Source organism: Pongo abelii, chromosome 13 (assembly GCF_028885655.2).
Source record: "Pongo abelii isolate AG06213 chromosome 13, NHGRI_mPonAbe1-v2.0_pri, whole genome shotgun sequence".
In the NCBI taxonomy this organism is placed as follows: Eukaryota; Metazoa; Chordata; class Mammalia; order Primates; family Hominidae; genus Pongo; species Pongo abelii.
Window position 1 is genome coordinate 88,568,289 of NC_071998.2, and position 22,480 is coordinate 88,590,768.

A 22,480-nucleotide genomic window follows, 5' to 3' on the forward strand; every position below is an offset into this window, starting at 1 on the left:
TCACAGACACACCCAGAAAAATGTTTGACCAAATGTCTGAGCATCCCATGGCCAAGTTAAGTTGACACCCAAAATTAACCATCACAGTCTATCCCTTGTCAACTTGGCACACATATACATCTCTTTAAACCATACTTAATTTCCAAATAAAGACAGTAAGGATGTCATAATTCTGCCTAACGTGATACAACTATCCTGGGTACAATTGAAAACACACTATCACCTTCCCCAGAAGAGGAGGTAAAGTCCATGAGTGATGTTTATTCTTCTCCTTGCTGTCCTGTAACTTAAATATTATAATGTAAAATTAATGATACTTAAATCCTATTATACAAAGGCAATACAATCAATAACAGTAAAGTCAGTATCAAACAATCTTGTGTTACATGATAAGGGAATAAGAGGGAAAAAGCAAAGATATTTGCTACACACACACACACACACACACAATACAAGTGTTCATAAAATAAGGAGGAAGTACTCATGACAATTACAGTCTTCATTTCTGTAACTACTCAGGTAGTTGTAGCTGGTATTTATAACTACCCTGTTTCATTACCCATTCTTTGCCTTTAGCAAGCACCTCAGCTGGTTGTGTTTCCTTCCCCGATGGGGTGACCTAAGCTTTCATTTCTGAAAGGCCTAGGCCATTAGTAGTCCTGCCTGGATTAGTTTGTTGTAGTTTTCCATTGACCCTAATCACAGGGCATGGTAATACTAAAAAACGCCCTAAGGGCTCTCCTGTATCCAGACATATACTTTCTTACCCACCTTGTGCAATAGCTATCCAATTTCTCCTTGGTAGTCAGCATCTGTCACCCCAGCCAGCCCAGTAACTCCCTTCTTTGCTCATTGATTCAGAGTCATGAGGAGCCCAAAGTGGCCTGGTGGCAGTTTTAACTTCCAGTTTGATGGAATTGTTGTGTCTCCTAGTGGAACTTTCCTCCTTTGAAACTAAGACTTCTAGGCCAGCAGACCACAGGGTCATGGGAACAATGAACAAAAGTTTTGCTAGTGGGTCACTAGGAGTAATGGTGAGTGGTGCCACTCTTATTTCTAACTTTGATTCTCTGACCCATGAATCCTAGCTATGGGAGAAATGGCATCTGCAATTGCCCACTGATTCAGAGCATATACAGCCTTCTGGAGAATGTTGCCCCAGCCTGTACGGTGTGGCCACCTAGCTGGCACTGTAACTGAGTCTTCAAAAGGCCGTTACCCCATTCTATCAAGCCAGCAGCTTCAGGATGGTGGAGAATATGTGTCATGGAATGAATGAGCTGAGAAATAAAGGAGCAGAAGAATCCTTCTCATCTAATGTTTGATGTTTTATCATCATATTTCATAGTTGGCACATTTAGAAGTGTGTTTAGTGCTCAGAATTCATCCCTGCAGTCAGGGTACACAGTGTCAAGAGTCAAAAGTCTCTTTGGTTGTGTATGTGGTTTAGCAAGTCACACTAGAACTGTGAGCATGGGCATAGAGGGGTTCGTAGGTGGCCTCCTAGACAGGGGTCTTCATCCTACAGCTATATCCCAGGCACCCAGGTCAATGACCAGCACAGAGAAGGTAGATAATCAAAGTTACTGAACTGACTAAATGTTCCATGTTATATATTTTTAATTAAAAACGGAATGTATCACACCCTTTTTTTAAACCAGCCATTGCTCAACTCTGGTTTAATAGTGATCCATAAAGAAAACAACACTTCAATCTCACTCACCCAGAGATGGTCACTGCTAACATCCTGGGAGCACAGTTCAGATGGAAAAATGCAGGACTAGAAGTTAGGTGTTTCGCTTCTAATCCCAGCCCTGTCTCTTCCACTCCATGTGACCTTGGACCAAGCTGCCATCCTTCCTAGACCTCCATGTCCCCAGCCATGGAATAACAGAGTTGGTTGGTCATTTTCAGGGTTAAGCTAACCTGACTTATAATCTGGTCTTATACCCAGGTGTGATTAAGCGGCTTCATTCCAGATAACTCAGAATCCTTGCCTAGGGCTCTTGGGTCCCAGGCCCCATAGAATTACACATACCTCCAGCAGTGTGTCCTCCTCTTCCTGATATTCACGACCTTCCCCTGCCTGCCACGAGAAGATGGTTTCCTGATGAGGCTGCTCAAGTTGATCAGAAGTCGGCATTGGTGGAAAGAGCCTTGCATTTCTCTTTCTTCCCCCGCATCATCTCTCCCCATTAGTCTGTGTTTCAGTAAAAACAACCCATGTAGGCAAGAAAAAAATCAAGCTGTAAAATTATTCTGTTCTAATTCTATCCTAGATCACTGTCATACAGAATTCCAAGAACAAACAACTTTATAAAGGGAGAACAAAAGAGGCATGTAGCCACTTCCAGTTAACTCAATAAATGTGACTCGGTTACCTGCCGAGCACTGTGCTGGGCACCAACAGGGCAGCCTGGCTGGGACTCTGCCTTTCAGGAGCACAGGCTGGTGGGGACACAGGCATAATACACTGGGCTCGACACGGAGCAGACAGGAAGCTGTGCCAGGAGATTAACTCTTACTGGTGCAAGGCATCACAGAGCAGGTGATACTGGAACTGAGCCCTGGATTTTTTTAATTCCATGCCGAGTGAGGGCCTTGAGAAAGGCCGCAAGGAGAGTGTTGCGTAGGGAAGGAATTGGGGATGGGAATCTTAGTGTGGTTTCTGTGGAGGGTCAGATGCGACTAGAAAGAGGGGTTGGGATAGATAATGCGGGGGAAGAGGGGGCGGCAAGGCCGACTGAAGGGTTTAGACTTTGCTCAGTGGGTTCAGGGAGCCCTTGAGGGTCAGAGACTCAGAGGGGTCATTGGTTCTGGGAGCTGATGCTGGGGACACATGGACTGGAGGGGTGTCAGGGAGATGGGTGAGAGGTGGGAGGCGCTCCCGCGGGGGAATCTTTGCCATTCCCAGGGAGAAGTGCACCTGAGGGCCCTCCAGGCCTTTTGGGCTGTTTGAGTTGCCCTGAGCTGCTGCATGGGGATGAGGTTAGGTCAGGCTGTGACTGCAAATAAGGCAGGTGATGACAAGGGTCAGAGCCAAGCGACAGACCTGGGAGTGGAGGGGGACAGATGGAGGAGGCCTCTCAGAACCCAGAGTACATCCACCAGCAACTGCATTCCGTTTCTCCCCCAAACTGGCAAAGAGCTCCCGCAGGTCTGCCACCCTACATATCAGAGCACCCAGCCTCAGCGGCAAATACCCAGGGCCCTGCAGCTCTCACACAGCCAGCTCTCCCGCCCAGGTGATTAGCAGGGAAGGGACACTCCACTTGTGCTACTGGAGGGACAGGGCACCTGGGGCTCAGCTTGCTGAGGGTCGCAGGACCTGGGCAGGCGCGGAGACTCGGATTTCAAACAGGCTCCAGAATGTGTGCACCTCCCGCTCTGGCAGGAGAAAAGTAATTGAGCACAGGGGTGTGGGAGCAGCCATGGGCCATCTGAGACCTGAGATTCTCACACCACCGTGGTTTCCCAGCTGGCATTTTCAAAGACCCCTTTCTCTCTCAGTTCAAAGAAAAGAGAAGAGAAACCAGAGAGAGGATAGGAGATAATGGAGGCCAGTGAGTTTCTGTCCCAGCCACACAATCGACCCCTTCATTAAGATCAGCTCTATTACCTGATTTGCAAGACAGTATATGAGCTTCGAAAAGGCCTAGAGGGCCTCCCTTCTTCTGGAGAGCACAAACATTCCAGTTCTAGTTTCACCCTCCCTTGGCCCCCGCTCTGAAATCACAGCACAGGGAGAGGCCAAAGATACGCAGACAATGAGAGACTCCTAGCCGGCCAGCAGGTGTCTGCCCCTCCCACAACTTCAGAGCAGGAGCAGAGCCCAGAGAGGGGAAAGAACTTGCTCTAGGTCACACATCCAAGCAGAACCAGATCAGAACCCTGCTCCCTTGGCACCTAGGCCACTGCCCTCTCTGTTATAGTCCATATTCCTCCTGTTTTTATTTTTGTTTAATGAGTGCTTAGATGGCACTCACTATTGCAGGTGCTGTTCTAAGGAATTTGAAATATTAACTTATTTGACCATCATCATGATCCTAGGAGGCAGGCCCTGATATCATCCCCATTTTACAGATGAGGACACTGAGAGGTGAAGTAACTTGTCCAAAGTCCCACAACTAGGCGATGGCAGGGCCACTATGTGTGGGTCTGGAGTCCATGACTTAGCCATTCCACTCCAAGGCCTCATGGGAGTGTTCAGGGAGAGGGTTTAGGCTGCAGATGTGCTCTGGTTTTGTGGTTGGGGGTTGCTGTAGGAAAATAATCCCTCTTTTTTCTGGGAAAGAGCCTGAGGTGCAGAAGTCCAGGTTCCAGTCCTGGCTCTGCTCTGGACTTGGGTACGTGATTTTCCTTCTTTGGATCTCAATTTTCCTGTCTGTAAAATGGTTGCAGTCGGCCTAGATGGCCTTGGAAGCCCCCTCTAGCTCTAACCACATATGATTTCTTTGAACCATTCCTGGCTGTCTTAGTACCTGAATTCAACAAACACTTCAAGGGGTAACGTTTCTGGTTATGCAATTGTTAAGCCCCGGTGTCATGTGACAGAATGGAGTACGAGGACTTGGAAAGCAGCTCTGTTTGCAGCAGAGGATTCCAAACTTGTGCACATTAAAAAAAAAAAAAAAAAGTCCCCAAAATTTTCTATCTCTCACTCTGGAAAAACTCGAGCTTATCATGAGATTGTTGCACTTGGACTCCCTCGGGAAAGGAATGCTTCATGTGCTAAAAGTATCCGCTGTTGACTGATTCCCTAGAGGATCTGCCCTTTCTCGTCCCTCTGGAGTTAAGTGGATGCTGCTCTGAAGCAGAGCCAGCTCCTCAGTTCAGATTGCCTTTGTACCAGGCAGTGGGGGCAACACAGAGAGAGGTTTTGAGAATGACAAGTCATCGTGACTTCTGCAGGGAGCAGTGTACAGTTTTCATATGAGTAATAGACACTCAATACTTCCTGGGTGTGCCATGAGCAAAGCCTTACGTGGATTATCTCATTTAGTCCTCTGGGAGGGTTCAGTCATTAGCCCCATTTTAAAGATGGAGAAGCTGAGGCTTAGAGATATAAAGTAACCTGCCCAGGATGCAATCTGAGCGGTGCTGGGATTTCAGCCTAGACAGTCTTGGCCCAGTTACCTGTGCTGTTAGCCACCATCCCCTGGGAGCACCTCTGAGACTAGCCCAGAAAGAAACTCAGAGAGCAGATTGGGGAATTATGCGCAAATTGTTATTTCCAACTTGATTTCTTTTGAAGTTGTTATGTTATTTTCACAATAAATACTAATCTTTAAAGAAACGAAGAATCCACCAACACAAGGAATTTAACTGTAAATATTGATTGTTAGTGAGGCTTTGGGGAAAGGCAGAACATTTTTTAAACTGTCTCAGCAAGAGGCTCAAAATATTCACAGGAGAGAAAATGGTAGAGATAATTCAACCTTATAAAGAAATTGGGTCCTAAGAGTTGATTTTAAAGTCAGCTGTCAGGAATCTGTGACACAATATAACCATAGAAACAATAATGGAAAACAACAGACCCTCTGCAAAGCCTGAATAATAATAATGATTATTTTCTACTGAGGTGTTTTATTTATTTATTTATTTATTTATTTTTTGAGACGGAGTCTCGCTCTGTCGCCCAGGCTGGAGTGCAGTGGCATGATGTCCGCTCACTGCAAGCTCCGCCTCCCGGATCCACGCCATTCTCCTGCCTCAGCCTCCCGTGTAGCTGGGACTACAGGCGCCCGCCACCACACCCGGCTAATTTTTTTTTGTATTTTTAGTAGAGATGGGGTTTCACCGTGTTAGCCAGGATGGTCTCGATCTCCTGACCTCGTGATCCACCCGCCTCAGCCTCCCAAAGTGCTGGGATTACAGGCATGAGCCACCACGCCCGGCTTTTTTTTTTTTTTTTTTGAGACAGAGTTTCACTCTTGTTGCCCAGATTGGAGTGCAATGGCATGATCTCGGCTCATTGCGACTTCCGCCTCCTGGGTTCAAGTGATTCTCCTGCCTCAGCCTCCCAAGTAGCTGGAATTACAGGCGCACATCACCATACCCGGCTAATTTTTGTATTTTTTAGTAGAGATGGGGTTTCACCATGTTGGCCAGGCTGGTCTCAAACTCCTGACCTCAGGTGATCCACCCGCCTCAGCCTCCCAAAGTGCTGGGATTACAGATGTGATCCACTGCACCTGGCCTCTGCTAAGGTGTTCTTACATGCCAGGTGCTATGCTAAGCATTTTATGGGCATCATTTCATAAAATATTTACAAGGATCTTACAAGATTGATCCTCATAGGATGAGGTTTAATGTCATTCTGTAGATAAAGAAATAGGTTCCCAGAATCACACAGCTATTAAGTGATAGAATTCAGACAGACCCTGCCTTCCTTAGTCCATAATGTGTCAAGAGTTCTGAGAACAGGCTGGGTGGGGTGGCTCATGCCTATAATCTCAGCACTTTTTGGGGCCAAGGCAGGCGGATCACCTGAGGTCAGGAGTTCAAAACCAGCCCGGCCAACATAGAGAAACCCTGTCTCTACTTAAAATACAAAAATTAGCTAGGCGTGGTGGTGTGCACCTGTAATCCCAGCTACTTGGGAGGCTGAGACAGGAGAATTGTTTGGACCTGGGAGGCAGAGGTTGCGGTGAGCCAAGATCACGCCACTGCACTCCAGCCTGGGTGACAGAGCAAGACTCCATCTCAAAAAAAGAGTTCTGAGAACAAAGGGCCATGAATTGCAGGACGAAATATGGAAAACAGAATTGGAGAATCTCAGAGCTCCAAGGACACTTAGAAATCATCTAACAGTACCCCACCCCAGGCATCTATATACACGGTACTGGTAGAGAAAGCCTGATTTTGGAGTCTGTCCTGGACACACTCTGTGTTTTATGTATTTCATCAAATCCTCATACCCATCCTGTGAGGTGTCATTATTACCATTTCACTGATGAGACATCCAAGCATCAACAAAACCCTGAAGTGGAAAGAGGGGAAAGGACTCATTCAAGGTCACACAGCAAGTCAGCGGCAGAGCCAAGGCGCCCACCTGGTACTTCCTGTCACTCCACATGGCTTCCCATCAGACGATCATAAAATCCTCCCTACTCGTGCCCCAAATCATATCCTTTAAGGCAAAGACACTCTTGGCCATCCAGGAAGCAGCCAAGTTTGGTCCACAGGGCCGTGATTCTCCTTTGTAACACAAACCGGCAGAATCGCAAGCCCAGGACAGAAGTAAACAGTTGAAATGGAAAAAAATAAATCTCTCCTCTAAAAATAGGCACACATCCTTAGAAACACTGCCGGCTGTGCATAGAGCCGAGGACGGGCCTGGTGGGGTGAGGGCAAGTCAGGCCAGGCGTCTGTGTGTCCCCACCCTACCCTCTGCCCTCTGGACCCATGACCACCTCTCCCAACCCCTCCTCTGGCTGGGGAACCTCCTCAACCTGGAACCCCTCATTTCCTCACATTTTTCAAGGCTTGACCTTTCCTCCCCTCCCTCAGGAAGTCTTTTAGACTCTTTCACCTTCACACCCCTAGCACAGCACCTGCTCCACCCTGGTGACACTGAACTGTTTCCTTTTTGATTTTGACATGTTGAATAGGAAACATTTTAAACACATAGGAGAGTACAGTATATACCTATTTTTCATCATCTGAATTTAGCAAATGTTAAAATTTTGCCTTATTTGGTTCTGATCATTCTTAAAAAAAAAAAAGAAATCACTACAGATAAAATTTAAACCCTGCCTTTCTGTCTCCCTTTGTATTCATCATCTCTGCCACTCTACTGAGCGCTTTCTATTGGGAGGCAGCAAACCAAGTATCCACAACGTCATGTAAGTGACCTACATGAAGGAAGGAAGATGGGTCAGTTTTCTTGAGCCATGTGGTCATCTTGGCTTATCTATTACTTTCTCACTTTTTAAAGGTATGTGTATGTAAGAAAATTTTCACTTACCATTTACATTTTCAGAACTAAAAGCAACAGCAAAACCAGTGCTATGTGGTAACTGACCTTGGCCTCTGTGTCAGAGACAACAGGGAGTGGTGGGGACTGAGGCGAATGGGAGTTTGTCTAAAGGGCCCACCATTTTCAGCTCCACTGATTGTTGCCAGTATGAGAGTGCAGACCTGGTATTGCCACGTCACCTAATGTTTCCAGAGATGTTGGAAATCTGGATTTTTAAAAAATGTGTAAGCTCCTTATTTTAAAATGCTGACAGCTCATTTAAATGCACAGACCAAACAAACCCAACCGAGTGTTAGCATTTAATTGGCCTGTAGGCCTCTCAGTTTGCAGCTCTGATTCTACCTCCTATGGCAGGTGTTTGTTTTAGCATAAAAAATAGACACATACACAAACATATACATGTATGATTAGATGAAAAGCACCTAGCCCGGTGCCTGGCGCATGGTGGTCCTTAATAAATGTGAACCTGAGTATATGATTTGTCCACTAGATTCTAAGTTTTTTGAGACTGGGAACCATATTGTATGGCCACAGATACAGTGCAGCCCAGTATAGTTGTGCAAGTTGGACACTGTACTCCAGGAGACACTGTTCACATAGACTAGAGAGTGAATAATGTCCTTGGCTTAGTGCAGTGCACAACCTGCACAACCAGATGTGACTGCCCTGACAGACCACCTCCATAATGCAGTGTCTGTTCAGTTGAATGAAAGTGAATGATCATACCCAGTGATGGTAAAACTGACTAGCAAGAAGCTGCTTCCATATGGAGTTCAAACCTTTATTCTGAGGTTTCAAGATAAAAGGGCTCTGGACCCTCATTTTACAGATGGGGGATCCAAAACCAGAGAACACCAGTGCCCTGTCTGTGGCCTCACAGCCCTGGGCTGAGAACCCAGGTTATCAGGTAGGGTGCAGCTTCGCTACAAGTAACAGAGACTCAGAATAATGTGATTTGTGCAGTGTTTTATCCATCCCTCAAGTAAAAGTCCACAGGTAGGCAATCTAGGGCTGGGATGGAGCTCAGCTCCCCAGACTTCTCAGAGTCCTAGACTTTGTCCAGCTCATCTTTCTGCCATTCCTAAGGTATAGCCCTATAGCCATAATAGCCACATTCCAGGCATCCAAATAGAGAAAAAGGGGTGGGGAGGGGGGAGGGATAAAAGAAAGGAGAAAAGCCATGATTCAAGTCCCTTTTAAGGAAAGTTAGCAGAAATTGCCACTGGACACTTCTCATATCATTGCCTGGAACTTAATTATATGACTCAACCTAGCTGCAAGGGAGCCTGCGAAGTGTAGACTTTAATCTGAGCAGCCAAGAGCTCAACTAAAAAATGGAGGCTTTCTTTTATTGCTAAAGAAGGGGAAGCTTGAATCAGGGATGATTTGGAGTCTTATCACTGTGGGTTCACTAGTGTGATGGCCTGATGTTCTGCTCTGCTGAAAGCCCTGAGATGGATTGAGAGGAGTTGGCAGGACTTTAGCCAAATCCAGGCCCTCAAAGTAAACATTATAAAGGTCTCACTCTCTAGCTTGGCATTTCCTAAAACCCACAACAGTGAACCTTGGTCTCATCCTAGACACTCCCCAACTCTGACATCTTTCATAATATGTCCCTCTCCCCAAAACCCACTTGGGGACAGCAGCTAGGTGGAAAAGCCAATGCCTTGGGACAGCAGGTGCGACATGGGCCTGAAGGGAGTCCAAGTCATACCATCCTGTTCCCAGCTGGAGCATCAGTGTTGTGTGACTGGACAACTCAGACCACATTCTCTTAGCACTCATGGCTTGGTGCTGGGGATTCAGAGAAAACTAAGATATATCCCAGCTGGCCCTTGAAGGGCACCCAGTATCCTTGGGGAGAGAGATACAGCATAGATATGCTCCACAGAGTAAGATGAGCATTATACAAGAACTGGCAAGATGCCTAGGGGAGTTTGGAGCAAGATTCACTAGGTCAGTTTGGAGAATCCTGCAAAGGCTGAACAGGGTGCCCAAGGGAAGGGCTTTGAAAGATGAATGCAGGGGAGCTGCAGTGACGGAATTCCAGGTGGAAGGCACAGCCTTGAGCAAAGGTATGGCAGTGGGAGAGTGCAGGGCGTGGCTGTGGAATATGGAGCAGCCTGGAGTGGCTAGAACATGGGCTACTTGATGAAGGGAAGAGGCTCAGGAGGCTGGAGAGGTGGGAGTAGGTTGGAGTCAAATCATGAAAAGCTCTTCATGCCTGGCTGATGAGTTGGTCAAGAATCCATAGGTCAGGGAAGTTGGTGAGCATCTCTGAGTATGCTGGGGAGTGATGTGTTCAGGTGTACATGTTGGTGGAGTCTAAGGAGCAGAGGTAGAGAGGCCTGAAGCAGGAAACCAGCCAGGAGGCTGCTCTGGTGGTCCCGGCAAGAGTCACAAGGGCTGGAATGAGGGTGATGCCCATGGAAGGAGACATTGTGGAGCACTGCAGCCTCAGACCCTAATGCCTCCCATAGCAGGCCACGCCGCCCTCATCTGCTGGGCCTCTGCTGCACTGTGCTTTCTCTCTCCCCGTGATGCCCCTCCACTCCGTCTCTTCACCTGGTTGGCTCCTCCCTGGTCCCTCAGACTCAGTTCAGGACCACCTCCTCCAGGAAGCCCAGGGCTGAGTAAGGTGACCACACCACTGAGATGTGTATCTTCCCTGTGGCTGTGAGCCCCTCTGGGCTGGGATCGTACCGTCATTGTCTCAGGATACCCAGTCCCCAGCACGACAGGAACATGGAACATTTTCCCTGCGCATGAGGCAGGAAAGGAGGATTTGAAGAAAGCCAGGGAGGGAAGGTTTGTCCCCACCTTGAATACCAGAGAGAGACTGTGCTGCTATGACAAATAGGTACCACCACAAGCAATTATTGGGTTTGGGCTACAGGAGTGCCTTTGGACGTCGGCATTAATGCCCTATAAAGTTGACTGGGGAAATGGCAGCTATTGGGTTTCACCAGCCCTGCATCAAGGTCAGGGCAGCTGAGCCAAAGGCCTAGCTCTTTGTGGAGAGAAAGCAAAGAGAGGGAGGAAGAGTCCCAGAGTGTGTGTGTTAGGGCAGAGGCTGTGTCTGGAAGAGGTGGGGCTCTTAGAGGTTTGGATCCTGCTGGTCCCTTTGTAACGTCAAGACGCTGTGACTGGGGCAAGAGTTGGTTCACCCCGCTGCCCCTACCACACTCTCAGGCTAAAGTATGTGAGAAGAGCGCTTCACTGCATCATTTCCTGTGGGATCTGGAAGCTGCTGGACAGTAATGCGAGGCAGAACTCTGTATATTGGGACGGGACCACAAGTGCCTAAGTTTTTCATAAGGAGAAACAGACCTGGCAGATAACTGGAAAATAAAATCCTCAAGGCCAGTTAAAAACTTTTGTTTTCCAGTCAAATCCCTTGTAAAAGGCAACTAGGGGAGTTGCTGGCCTGTGAAAGGTTTGGCCTGGCCTGGCCTGATGTGGAGGCGGGTGGGTGTCTAGGGCACGCTTAGGTTAAATTGTTTGAAATGGGAGGAGGGAAGAGGAGTCAGCTGGAAGTTCGAAAAGTGAGGCCACTTTGGTTTCACTCCTACCCCGGGACAATTACTCAATGCCCCTGGGCCTTGGTTTCTCCATGTGTAAACTGAGACTCATTTGATAAGCAGGGGAGTGGAGAGCTGGCTTTCTAACACTTGGGGAGGAGACCTGGCTCTCACGTGCGGCCACATCTGGTTTCCAGGATCTGTTCCCAGAGGACGGCAGTCAGGTGGGATGGAAAATTTTCTGTGGGATGAAAGTCAAGTCCTGGGCTCTCGGTCCAGCGTATGACTTCAGGCGAGGCCCCTCCCTTCCCCGGCCCTCGGCTTCTTCCAATCCCTCATAAAGAGGTTGTACCACCTGTCCTGTCCTCTTCCAAGAAGCTGTGTGTAATTCAGTCACAGAATAGGAACCTGGGACCGCCAGAGCCCAAAGCCAGGGGTCACGTTTTGCATTCCCTCGTTCTTAGATATAGCTGATGTATCTGGGAAAAGTGATAAAAATTCCTTGTTTTTTGTCACTGTGAGGAACCGGGTTAAGGGGTTTTGCATGGTTTTATGCATGGTGAGCCACCAGTCTGAAGATAGTTATAAAGATCCTTGACCATGCTACTATATATACATGCTAATTATATACAGTGTCATTTTTATGTAAGCTCAGGCTTCCCAGCTATGAGGCTAACAAGCTGTGTGACTTTGAGCCAGTGACTTCAGTTTTCTATGCCTCAGTTTCCCCACTGGAAAATGAAAAAAATCATTGGTCTAGAGGATCTTTTAGGGCTTTATATTTTGGAGCTGCCAGGAATCTATGATCCTTTTAATGCATTGTGTGTGTTCATGCATGTGTGCATGCATACATGTGCACGTGTGTGCATGTGTGCACATGTGTGATCATGTGTGTGCCTTGTGTGCATGTATGTGTACGTGTGTGTGCATGTGTGTTGCCTATGTGTGCACATCTGAACAAGCCCACAAGGTTCTAGCCAGGATGGCTTCTCACGTAGCCCTATCTATAGCAACGATAACTGTGCAGATACTTGATATTTAGCTTTACTGGCACCTGTCTGCAGGGTGTTAGAGCTCCTAACGGCACAGTTAAGGATCTGTCCAAGTTTCCATTGTCCTTTGAACAAATGGACTCCAGAGTGTGGGTGTGAAAATTAGACTGTGATGTTAGCCTGCCAAGCTGCACATCCGAGTTATAATTCTACAACATTTAAGGGGAAGTCACCATTTTAAAAATCAGGAGTTGGGAACTGCACACAGGAAAGGTTGCCTAATTTCCACTTCTATAGTCATTTTCAAGAACAAATTAAACTTTGTATTTTCAAAATTTAAAAAATTCTAAATTTAAAACCTATGTGTACAGCTCTTGCTTTCTCTAGCCCAACACCTGATATGGGCAGGATACACAGTAAATATCTGAGAAATAAATGAATGAATATTTTGGCTTTCTTACATGGAATTTTAGTTTGCTAGGAACCTTAGATCAGATGTGGCATAATGGCAGTTTATGGGCTGAGTCTGCCTTGCAGATATGTTTTATTTGGCCTGAACATTGTTATTAAAATATTTGGACTACGTGTCAATATTTTAAAATCAAGAGGTTTCACACAAAACTGAGCAGATCTAATAACAACATCCACATTCCTACATGTCAACAGTCCGCTGGAGCTGGGTAGTGTGGAGGCACAAACGCTCCAGTATGCCCCAGTCCCCACCACTCCCAGGTAACTCACAGCTATTACATAATTTTAGCCTAAGATCAGAGATAATCTAGAATTTCCTCCTCCTTAAAACCCACGCTAAATTTCCTGTCAGGTAATGATAAAAAGATCATCCAGGTATTAGTCACTGCCCTCCTCAGATGAGCAAATTTCCAATTGTTAAATAAGGACATGAAGATATCCTCGGATTCCTATATACAAATCTCACAACCTGTCTTTGGGGTAAGGATGTTTGTGTGACAAGTGCATGTGACTTTCAGTGCCTCTAATGAATTGATGGCTGCTTTGGTGGAGTCAGACTGATGCTTCCCTTTGAACTAACTACAAAAAAAAAGCACTTGCCTAGCAAATTTATCCTGTGCACATTTTAAGATTGAGGTTTAAATTCCTTATAGGTTAAATGAGTTCAGTTTCCCACAGGCACCATGAAAGTCTACCTTTAAATGTAATGTATAGGCTTGTTATAGATTCTTCTTTGGTATTCAGTAAAGTAGACCTTCCCCTCCCTTTAGGATCTTGATTACCATGTGTTTAACTATGTGTAATAGTTTAACACATGTGAATAACTATGTGTAATTAAGATTTTTCTCTAGGCCAGGCGTGGTGGCTCATGCCTGTAATCCCAGCACTTTGGGAGGCCAAGGTGGGTGGATCACGAGGTCAGGAGTTCGAGACCAGCCTGGCCAACACGGTGAAACCCCATCTCTACTAAAAATACAAAAAAAAAAAAAAAAAAAATTAGCCGGGCATGGTGGCATGCACCTGTAATCCCAGCTACTCAGGAGGCTGAGGCAGGAGAATCACTTGAACCTGGGAGGTGGAGGTTGCAGTGAGCTGAGATAGCACCACTGCACTCCAGCCTGGGCAGCAAAGCCAGACTCCATCTCAAAAACAAAACAAAACAAAACAAACAAACAAAACAGATCGACAAAGAAAAACTTTTCTCTAATTTTACTCTACTTTCTCTATTCGCCTCTCATCTCCCTGGTTACTCCAATTTTTTAAATTTCTCTTTGTGGGGTCATAGCCCTACATGTTAACACACTGCCTGGACACATAGCATTCATTTAGCAGATGTTTATTGAATGAATAAGAAATAAGAGAATGAGAGGTGCCTTTCTATGCATACATGATCACCAAATACTCTCCTGGCCAGAGCCAACAACAGAATGGTTGTGGGAACTCTTTTCCTCACCTATTGAGTAGCCCAGTCTGAGAGTCAGTATTAGGTTCTAATAATCATGAGAGCTCTATGGCGACATTTTCAGGTCCATTTAACTTCTCCACAACTAATTTACATAATAAGGTAAATCACATTGTAAAACAGGCACCATTTGAAATTTGGCCAGCTCTAGCCTGGCCAGTCTCAGCATCACCGTGGACCACTGGCACATGAGGAGCCTTCTGTCCTCAGCATTCCATGCCCATTTGGTGCAGTTACTTCATTAGCCACTTTTATCATTCTCCCATAGATGACATATGCCATTTAAAAAATAACAGCTTTTTTGAGGTACAATTCACATAGCACACAATCATCCACTTAAAGTGCACCATTCAGGCCGGGCGCGGTGGCTCACGCCTGTAATCCCAGCACTTTGGGAGGCCCAGGCGGGCGGATCACGAGGTCAGGAGATTGAGACCATCCTGACTAACACTGTGAAACCCCGTCTCTACTAAAAATACAAAAAATTAGCCGGGCGTGGTGGCGGGCGCCTGTAGTCCCAGCTACTCAGGAGGCTGAAGCAGGAAAATGGCATGAACCCGGGGGGTGGGGGGAAGCGGGGCACAGCTTGCAGTGAGCCGAGATCACGCCACTGCACTCCAGCCTGGGTGACAGAGCGAGACTCCGTCTCAAAAAAAAAAAAAAAGAAAAGAAAAATGCGCCATTCATTGGTTTGTTCTTTTAGCATATTCACAGAGTCGTATAACCATCATGATCAATTTTAGAACATTTTCATCACCTCAAAAAGAAACCTCATGCCCATTAGCTGTCACTCTCTATCTCCCTTCAACCTTCCCAACTGTATTAGCCTGTTCAGGCTGCTCTAACAAAATACCACAGACTAGGTGGCATAAACAACAGAAACTTATTTTTGCACAGTTCTGGAGGCTTAGAAGTCCCAGATCACGGTCTTGAGGGGTCAGTTTCTGGTAAAGGCTTTCTTGCTGGCTTACAGACAGCAACTTCTCTCTGTGTGTTCTCATGGTGACTGGTTGGGGAAGGAGGTGTTGCAGCAGCTGTCTGGTATCTCTTCTTATAGGGACACCAATCCTATTAGATCAGGGTTCCACCCTTATGATCTCATTTGACTTTAATTATCTCCTTACAGGCCCTGTCTCCAATTATAGTCACTCTGGGGGTGAGGGCTTCAACATATGAATTGGAGGCACACATTCCAGTCCGTAACACCAGCCCTAGGCAACCACTAATCTACTTTCTGTCTCTACAGATTTGACTGTTCTGTATGTTTCATATATTGTATGGAATTGTATAATACATGGCCTTTTGTATCTGGCTTCTTACATTTAGTATGATGTTTTCAAGAGTCATTCATGTTGTAGTACTACATTTTTTTTCACAGCTGAATAATATTCAATTGTATGGATATACCACATTTGGTTTATCCATTCATTAGCTGGTGAACATTAGACTTGTTCGTACTTTTGTTATTATGAATAATGCTATTATAAACGTTCATGTACAAGCATTTGGGTGGACATACATCTGCTGCATCATATGGTAATTTTATGTTTAACTTTTTGAGAAATAGCACAACTATTTTCCAAAAGGGTTGTATCATTTTACATTCCTACCAGCAGTGTATGAGAGTTCTAGTTTCTCTATATTCTCATCAGTACTTGTTATTATCTGTGTTTTTTTATTATTGCCATCCTGCTGGCTGTGAAATGGTATCTCATTCTGGATTTGATTTGCATTTCCCGAATGGATAATAATATTGAGCATTTTTTCATGAGCTTTTTGGCCATTTTTATATAATCTTTGGAAAAATGTCTATCCAGATCACTTGCCCATTTTAAAAAATTTATTTATTTTTATTTTTATTTTTTTGAGATGGAGCTCTGTCACCCAGGCTGGAGTGCATTGGCACAATCTCGGCTCACTGCAATCTCCGCCTCCTAAGTTCAAATGATCCTCCCACCTTAGCCTCACGTGTAGCTGGGACTACAGATGTGCCCCACCATGCCCAGCTAATTTTTGTATTTTTAGTAGAGATGGGGTTTCGCCATGTTGGCCAGGCTGGTCTGGAACTCCTGAGCTCAGGTGATCTGCCTGCTTCAGCCTCCCAAAAGTGCTGAGATTACAGGCGTGGGCCACTGTTCCCAGCCACTTGACCATTTTTATTTTTTATTTTTTAATTTTAATTTTTTTTTTTTGAGACAGTCTCACTCTGTTGATCAGGCTGGGGTCTAGGGGCACGATCTCAGCCCACTGCAACCTCTGCCTCCTGAGTTCAAACAAATTTCATGTCTCAGCCTCCTGAGTAGCTGGGATTACAGGCATGCACCACCACGCCCGGCTAATTTTTGTATTTTTAGTGGAGACAGGGTTTCACCATGTTGGCCAGGCTGGTCTCGAACTCCTGACCTCAGGTGACCCACCCGCCTCGGCCTCCCAAAGTGCTGGGATTACAGGTGTGAGTCACCACGCCTGGTCCATTTTTAAATTGGGTTATTTGTCATATATTATTGAGTTGTAAGAGATTTTTATGTATTCCAGATATGAAACTCTTATGAGATACATGATTTACAAATATTTCCTCCCAATCTGTGGTTTGTCTTCTCACTAGTGTCCTTCGCAGCATAAATGTTTTTAATTTTGATAAAGTCCAAGCAATCTACTTTTTTATTTTGTTGCTTATTGCTTTGATATCTTATCTAAGAAACCATTGCCTAATCCAGAATCAGAAGGATTTATGCCTATGTTTTCTTCCAAATGTTTTATAGTTTAGTTCTTATATCTAGGTCTTTGATGCACTTTGAGTTAATTTTTATATATAATGGGAGATCACATGCTGTTTTTGAAAACAAGTTAAAGTGATAAACAATCAGGAGTTTAAAAATATGCAGCTATCTTTGGTTTTACTGACAATCATGTGATATTTTGTTAAACATACCATTTAATAGAAAGAAAACAAATTTTAACCACTAATGAGGCTGATATTCTCAATATTTACTTTAAAAATGTGATAAGCTTAGAGTTATTAGAAAAAGCCTTTGACATTTTTGTTTTCGCAGTTCAACTGCTTTCAATAAAGACTTGAATAAATGAAGCCATATTTTTATGTTATGTAAATAATATTTTTGAAATACATTAAAAACATCTTTATTATATAACATGTTATAATTATATGGCTTTTTGTTTAATGCAGTGGCTCTCAATCAGGGGCAATTTTGCCCCTCAAAGGAAATTTGGTGGCTGGGCACGGAGGCTCATGCCTATAATTCCAGCACTTTGGGAGGCCAAGGCCGGTGGATCACCTGAGGTCAGGAGTTCAAGACCAGCCTGACCAACATGGTGAAACCCCGCCTCTACTAAAAATACAAAAATTAGCCAGGCATGGTGGCAGGCATCTGTAGTCCCAGCTACTCGGGAGGCTGAGACAGAATTGCTTGAACCCGGGAGACAGAGGTTGCAGTAAGCCAAGATCATGCCACTGCACTCCAGCCTGGGCAACAAAGTGAGACTCCATCTCAAAAAAAAAAAGAAAGAAAATAAAAGAAATGTGGCAATGTTTGGAGACATTTTTGGTTGTCACAACTGGGGGCAGTGCTACTAGCATCTAGGAGATAGAGAGCAGAAAGGCTGCTAAACGATTTCCAGTGGGTAGAGCGGCCTCCACAACAAGGAAGTATCCAGCCCAGAATGTCAGTTGTGCTGAGGTTGAGAAACTCTGCTTTGACTAAATCCGCGGCCTCTACCAGATAGATTCGAAAAGAGATGAGAGTTTGCAAACCCTTCTCCCCTCAGTTACAACCCCTGAATTTCTTCTATCGCAATACTTAGCCTTTCTGGGGCCAGAACATGCCCCAGCATCTTACTGCCATTAAAACCCTTTATGGTAATGAAAATCTGTAGGCCTTCCCTGTGGGGATCCTTAAGAAGCATGAGCACTTGCTTTCAGTGCTTAATTCATTTTATAATTGTGTGTTTTAGTTTTTTGAATTTATATTTGGATAATACATTCCCTGTTAAACATACATATTTGGGTAACCAATCTCCTATTAACATATATTTTACCTGATTATATAACAATAGACAGGATCATAAGTAACAATTTTTGACCGTTTACTATGTTAGGCACTGTGCTGAGCACACTTTCTGCATTATCTAGTTTAATTTTCTTAACCACTCTATGAGAGAGCAACTCTCATTATTCATATTTTACAGCCATGGAAACTGAGGCACAATGAGATTTAGGGGACTTGCCCAAGATTGTGTAGTTGGATCATTATTACTCCAAGTCAGGGCTTAAGCCTGATGTAGGGTCAACTGTGAAGTGCAGGCATGTCACAAAGACTTTGGATTATTCATTATGGGTAGTCACACATTGACGTTTGCAGGGCAGTGAGGTATTGTCTCACTCTCTTGCATCACCGTAAGCTCCCTGCTGTGGAAGAGAAGGCGTGGGCACACACAGCTAGCTACAGGAAGTCCCATCAAACCTGGGACATGCCCACAGAAGCATGGCTCACCTGGGAGCATCACCCGTCCTGCCTATCATGGTGGACAATATCTGAGAGCTGCTGCTTAAGGAAAATTGGGATGTGTGGAGCATCACTTATGTTCCTGATACCCCCCACCCCAAAGTCAGTCAGGCCTTGATTTTCTACCTACTGTCCTCTCATAAAAAGCTCCAACTCCCAGTGTCTCTTTTGATCTGTGGCCTAAATCTGTCTGCAAGTACACCAGCACCACCTGCCAAGCCCATTATCTGTCTGTCCGGGCTCTGTGCTGGGTGGGCCCGGCTCACTTACAGCCCTCCCAGAGGCAGGATCACACCCCGGTCTCCTGATCTTACAGCCACGACTCTTACTGAAACAGCACTGTGGTGTTATGCATAGTACACCTTTTAAAAAATGATGCATTAGTTAGGCTGGATGTGGTGGTTCACGCCTGTAATCCCAGGGCTTAGGAAGGCCGAGGCGGGTGGATCATGAGGTCAGGAGTTCAAGACCAGCCTAGCCAATATGGTGAAGCCCCGTCTTTACTAAAAATACAAAAATTAGCCAGGTGTGGTAGCATGCGCCTGTAGTCCCAGCTACTCGGGAGGCTGAGGCAGAAGAATTGCTTGAACCCAGGAGGCGGAGGTTGCATTGAACCGAGATCACGCCACTGCACTCCAGCCTGGGTGACAGAGAAAGACTCTGTCTCAAAAAAAAAAAAAAAAAAGTAAAAAAAATAAAAAAGATTCCTTAAACAGTAGTATTCCCTCCCAAGCTGTATCCCTCTATGTTCCAGGCATGCAGTGATCTTCATATGCCTGATAACATTCCCCTCACAGAGGCGGCTTTCAGAAAAGGATATAGAGTTTGTGAGAGTGACTGAAGATATGCATTTTAATGGTACAAAGATTGGAAGTGGGGCTGGGAATGGTAATCCCAGCACTTTGGGAGGCCGAGGCAGGCAGATCACTTGAGGTCGGGAGTTCGAGATCAGCCTGGCCAATATGGTGAAACCCCATCTCTATTGAAAATACAAAAAATTAGCCGGGCGTGGTGTCGGGCACCTGTAATCCCAGCCACTCAGGAGGCTGAGGCGGGAGAATCGCTTGAACCTGGGAGGCAGAGGTTGCAGTGAGCCGAGATCGCGCCACGGCACTCCAGCCTGGGCGCAACAGAGCGAGAGTCCATCTCAAAAAAAAAAAAAGGTTGGAGGTGGAATGACTCTTCAATTTAGTCAGTTTGAGGGTGCATATCTTTTGGGTGATGTTCTGCCCATACCAGCCACCCATGTATTCCCCTAGCTCTGCAAATGCAGGGAACAGGGAGCACACAACGATTAGAAATGAAGATCATCCTCCTCCAGTAAATCTGAAGAAGAACCCTGGTTTTTGTTCTAGATCTGTCCTGAAATTCCTTGGGCAAATCTTTCCTTGCTCCGTGCCTCAGTTCTCCTAATGGGAGAGTGTATGCACTAGATGATCTCTAAGCATCCTTGCAGCTATAAACTTCTTTGACTCCCTAAGGTACCGGGGGCTGAGTTAAAGTGAAGCCCATGAGGGTAACTCCAATCCCTCCTAATAGGAATCTGCTTTAGCAGTAAGCCCACACCTAGAAGCCTGCTTATGTTTGAAGAAGAGAAGGGAACAATTGGTTGATGTTATGTTTCTTGAGATACCCATCTCCAGGGGCGACGTTCAAAATATTTAACCACTAGTGTGTTGTGAGCACAGACCCGTCAGGAGGTTAGAAGGCAGCGGGTAGGGCCAGCAGGGACTGTGGCCAGAGAGCATGCCCCGTCCTCCTCTTAGCTCTGCAGGGCACTGCTCACCTCGCTGCTTTCCTGGGCCTTTCTCCAGCTTTTTTTTTGGTCTGTCTCTTCCTGTCTGATTCTCCATCCAGGGCCCCAGCTTAACCCCCTTTTGGCTTCTTCTCTCTCCAGCCACTTGATACTCAACTCAACTCCTGTAAATATCTTTATGCATCCAAACAACAACTCAATCATATTCATCACTCAACAGATGCTCTTTCAGTGCCCTCTGTGCTCAGGCTGGAGTCAGCTGCCTTGACCCCTCACCTCCTCTCCTTCAAAAATGTTAGAGGCAGGGATGGGCTGGAGGATTGAGACCTGAGTCCTAGCCTCTCTCTGCCCCTTGTCTGCCTTTGACCTTGGACAAGTCCCTCCCCGTCCTGGAGTTTCAGATTCCTTACATGTAAAACGAGGGACACCATGGATTCCATGAGCTCTAAGGTCCCTTCTGTTCGATGATGAGTTTCTGGAGAAGTGCAAGTCTTCAGCAGCTGACCACTCTCTCTTTCTCTCTCTCTCTTTCTCTCTCTCCTGCCCCCCACAACCTCCAATGTAGAATGCACTGCTGCCTGCAGGCCTGAGGCAGAAGGATCAGACCACCAAGGCGCCCACGGGCCCCTTTAAAAGAGAGGAGCTCTTGGATCACTTGGAAAAGCAAGCAAAGGAGTTTAAGGACCGAGAAGATCTGGTCCCCTACACAGGGGAAAAACGAGGTACTGAACAATGTTGCTGTTATAATATGCCACTTCCCAGGCACCATTGAGTGCCGACTGTATGCCAGGCCCTGCCAGGCCCTGTGTTGGGCCAAATGTGACTGGGGCTCCTTGTCCTCATCCCTGCCTGGCCAAAACACCCAAACCCAACTTCAAAAGCATCTATGGATGATGTAGATTTCATGAAATTTTGGGGGTAGACTGAGGAAAGACTCCTATCCACTCAAATCAGCAAAACTTTTCCCTAAACCCTCTTTCACTAGGATGTCCTAATTATTTTTTTATGCAAACCTAAACAGTTTTGAGAGTAAAAGAAGAAACTGTTAATAATGACATCAGGACTTTGGGAGACCGAGGCAGGCAGACCACCTGAGGGCAGGAGTTCAAGACCAGCCTGGCCAACATGGCAAAACCTTGTTTCTACTAAAAATACAAAAATTAGCTGAGCATGGTGGCACGAGCCTGTAGTCCCAGCTACTCAGGAGGCTGAGGCAGGAGAATCGCGTGAACCCAGGAGGTGGAGGTTGCAGTGAGCCAAGTTCGCACCACTGCACTCCAGCTTGGGCGACAGAGTAAGACTCCGTCTCAAAAAAAAAAAAAAGACATCAGGACATGAAGCCTAAGCAGGGACCATCCTATGCAAACCAGGGACTAGAGATGCACTAACCATCTCCACCCAGATTCTCTCTGCTCTTTCTCCAAAGTTCCTCTCTCTGGCAGCTGCAGCTTCCCTTCCTTCGTCTGTCCCATTATACTCTCTGCTCCAGCCTGAGGCAAGCCATCTTGAAGGCCCCAGGAAACAGAGAGGGCCTCCCTGACCATCCATTCTAGGACTTCCCATTGCTCTCCAAACCCTCTGCCCCACTCCAATATCCCCCTCATCCCATTGTTCCACAGGCCTCCTTCTGCTGTTCTCAAACTTTCCACCTCAGGACCTTTGCACATACTCCCTATGCCTGGAGTGCTGGTCCTGCTGCCCAGCTCCACGCTGTCTTCTTCATGGCTGGCTCCTCCTGCCTGGTAAGATATAATAGTCAGAAACAGCCTGGAGC

General features: G+C 45.9%; 1 protein-coding gene across 1 annotated transcript in view; it reads left to right on the forward strand.

The window, feature by feature from the left end:
• The window catches only part of TMOD1 (tropomodulin 1), a 93,964-nt gene that overhangs the window by 23,216 nt on the left and 48,268 nt on the right, over positions 1 to 22,480 (forward strand). Inside the window, exon 3 of the mRNA XM_009244678.4 lies at positions 21,272 to 21,428. Coding sequence (XP_009242953.1) covers positions 21,272 to 21,428 — 157 coding nt within the window. The remainder of the gene's footprint in view (positions 1 to 21,271; positions 21,429 to 22,480) is intronic.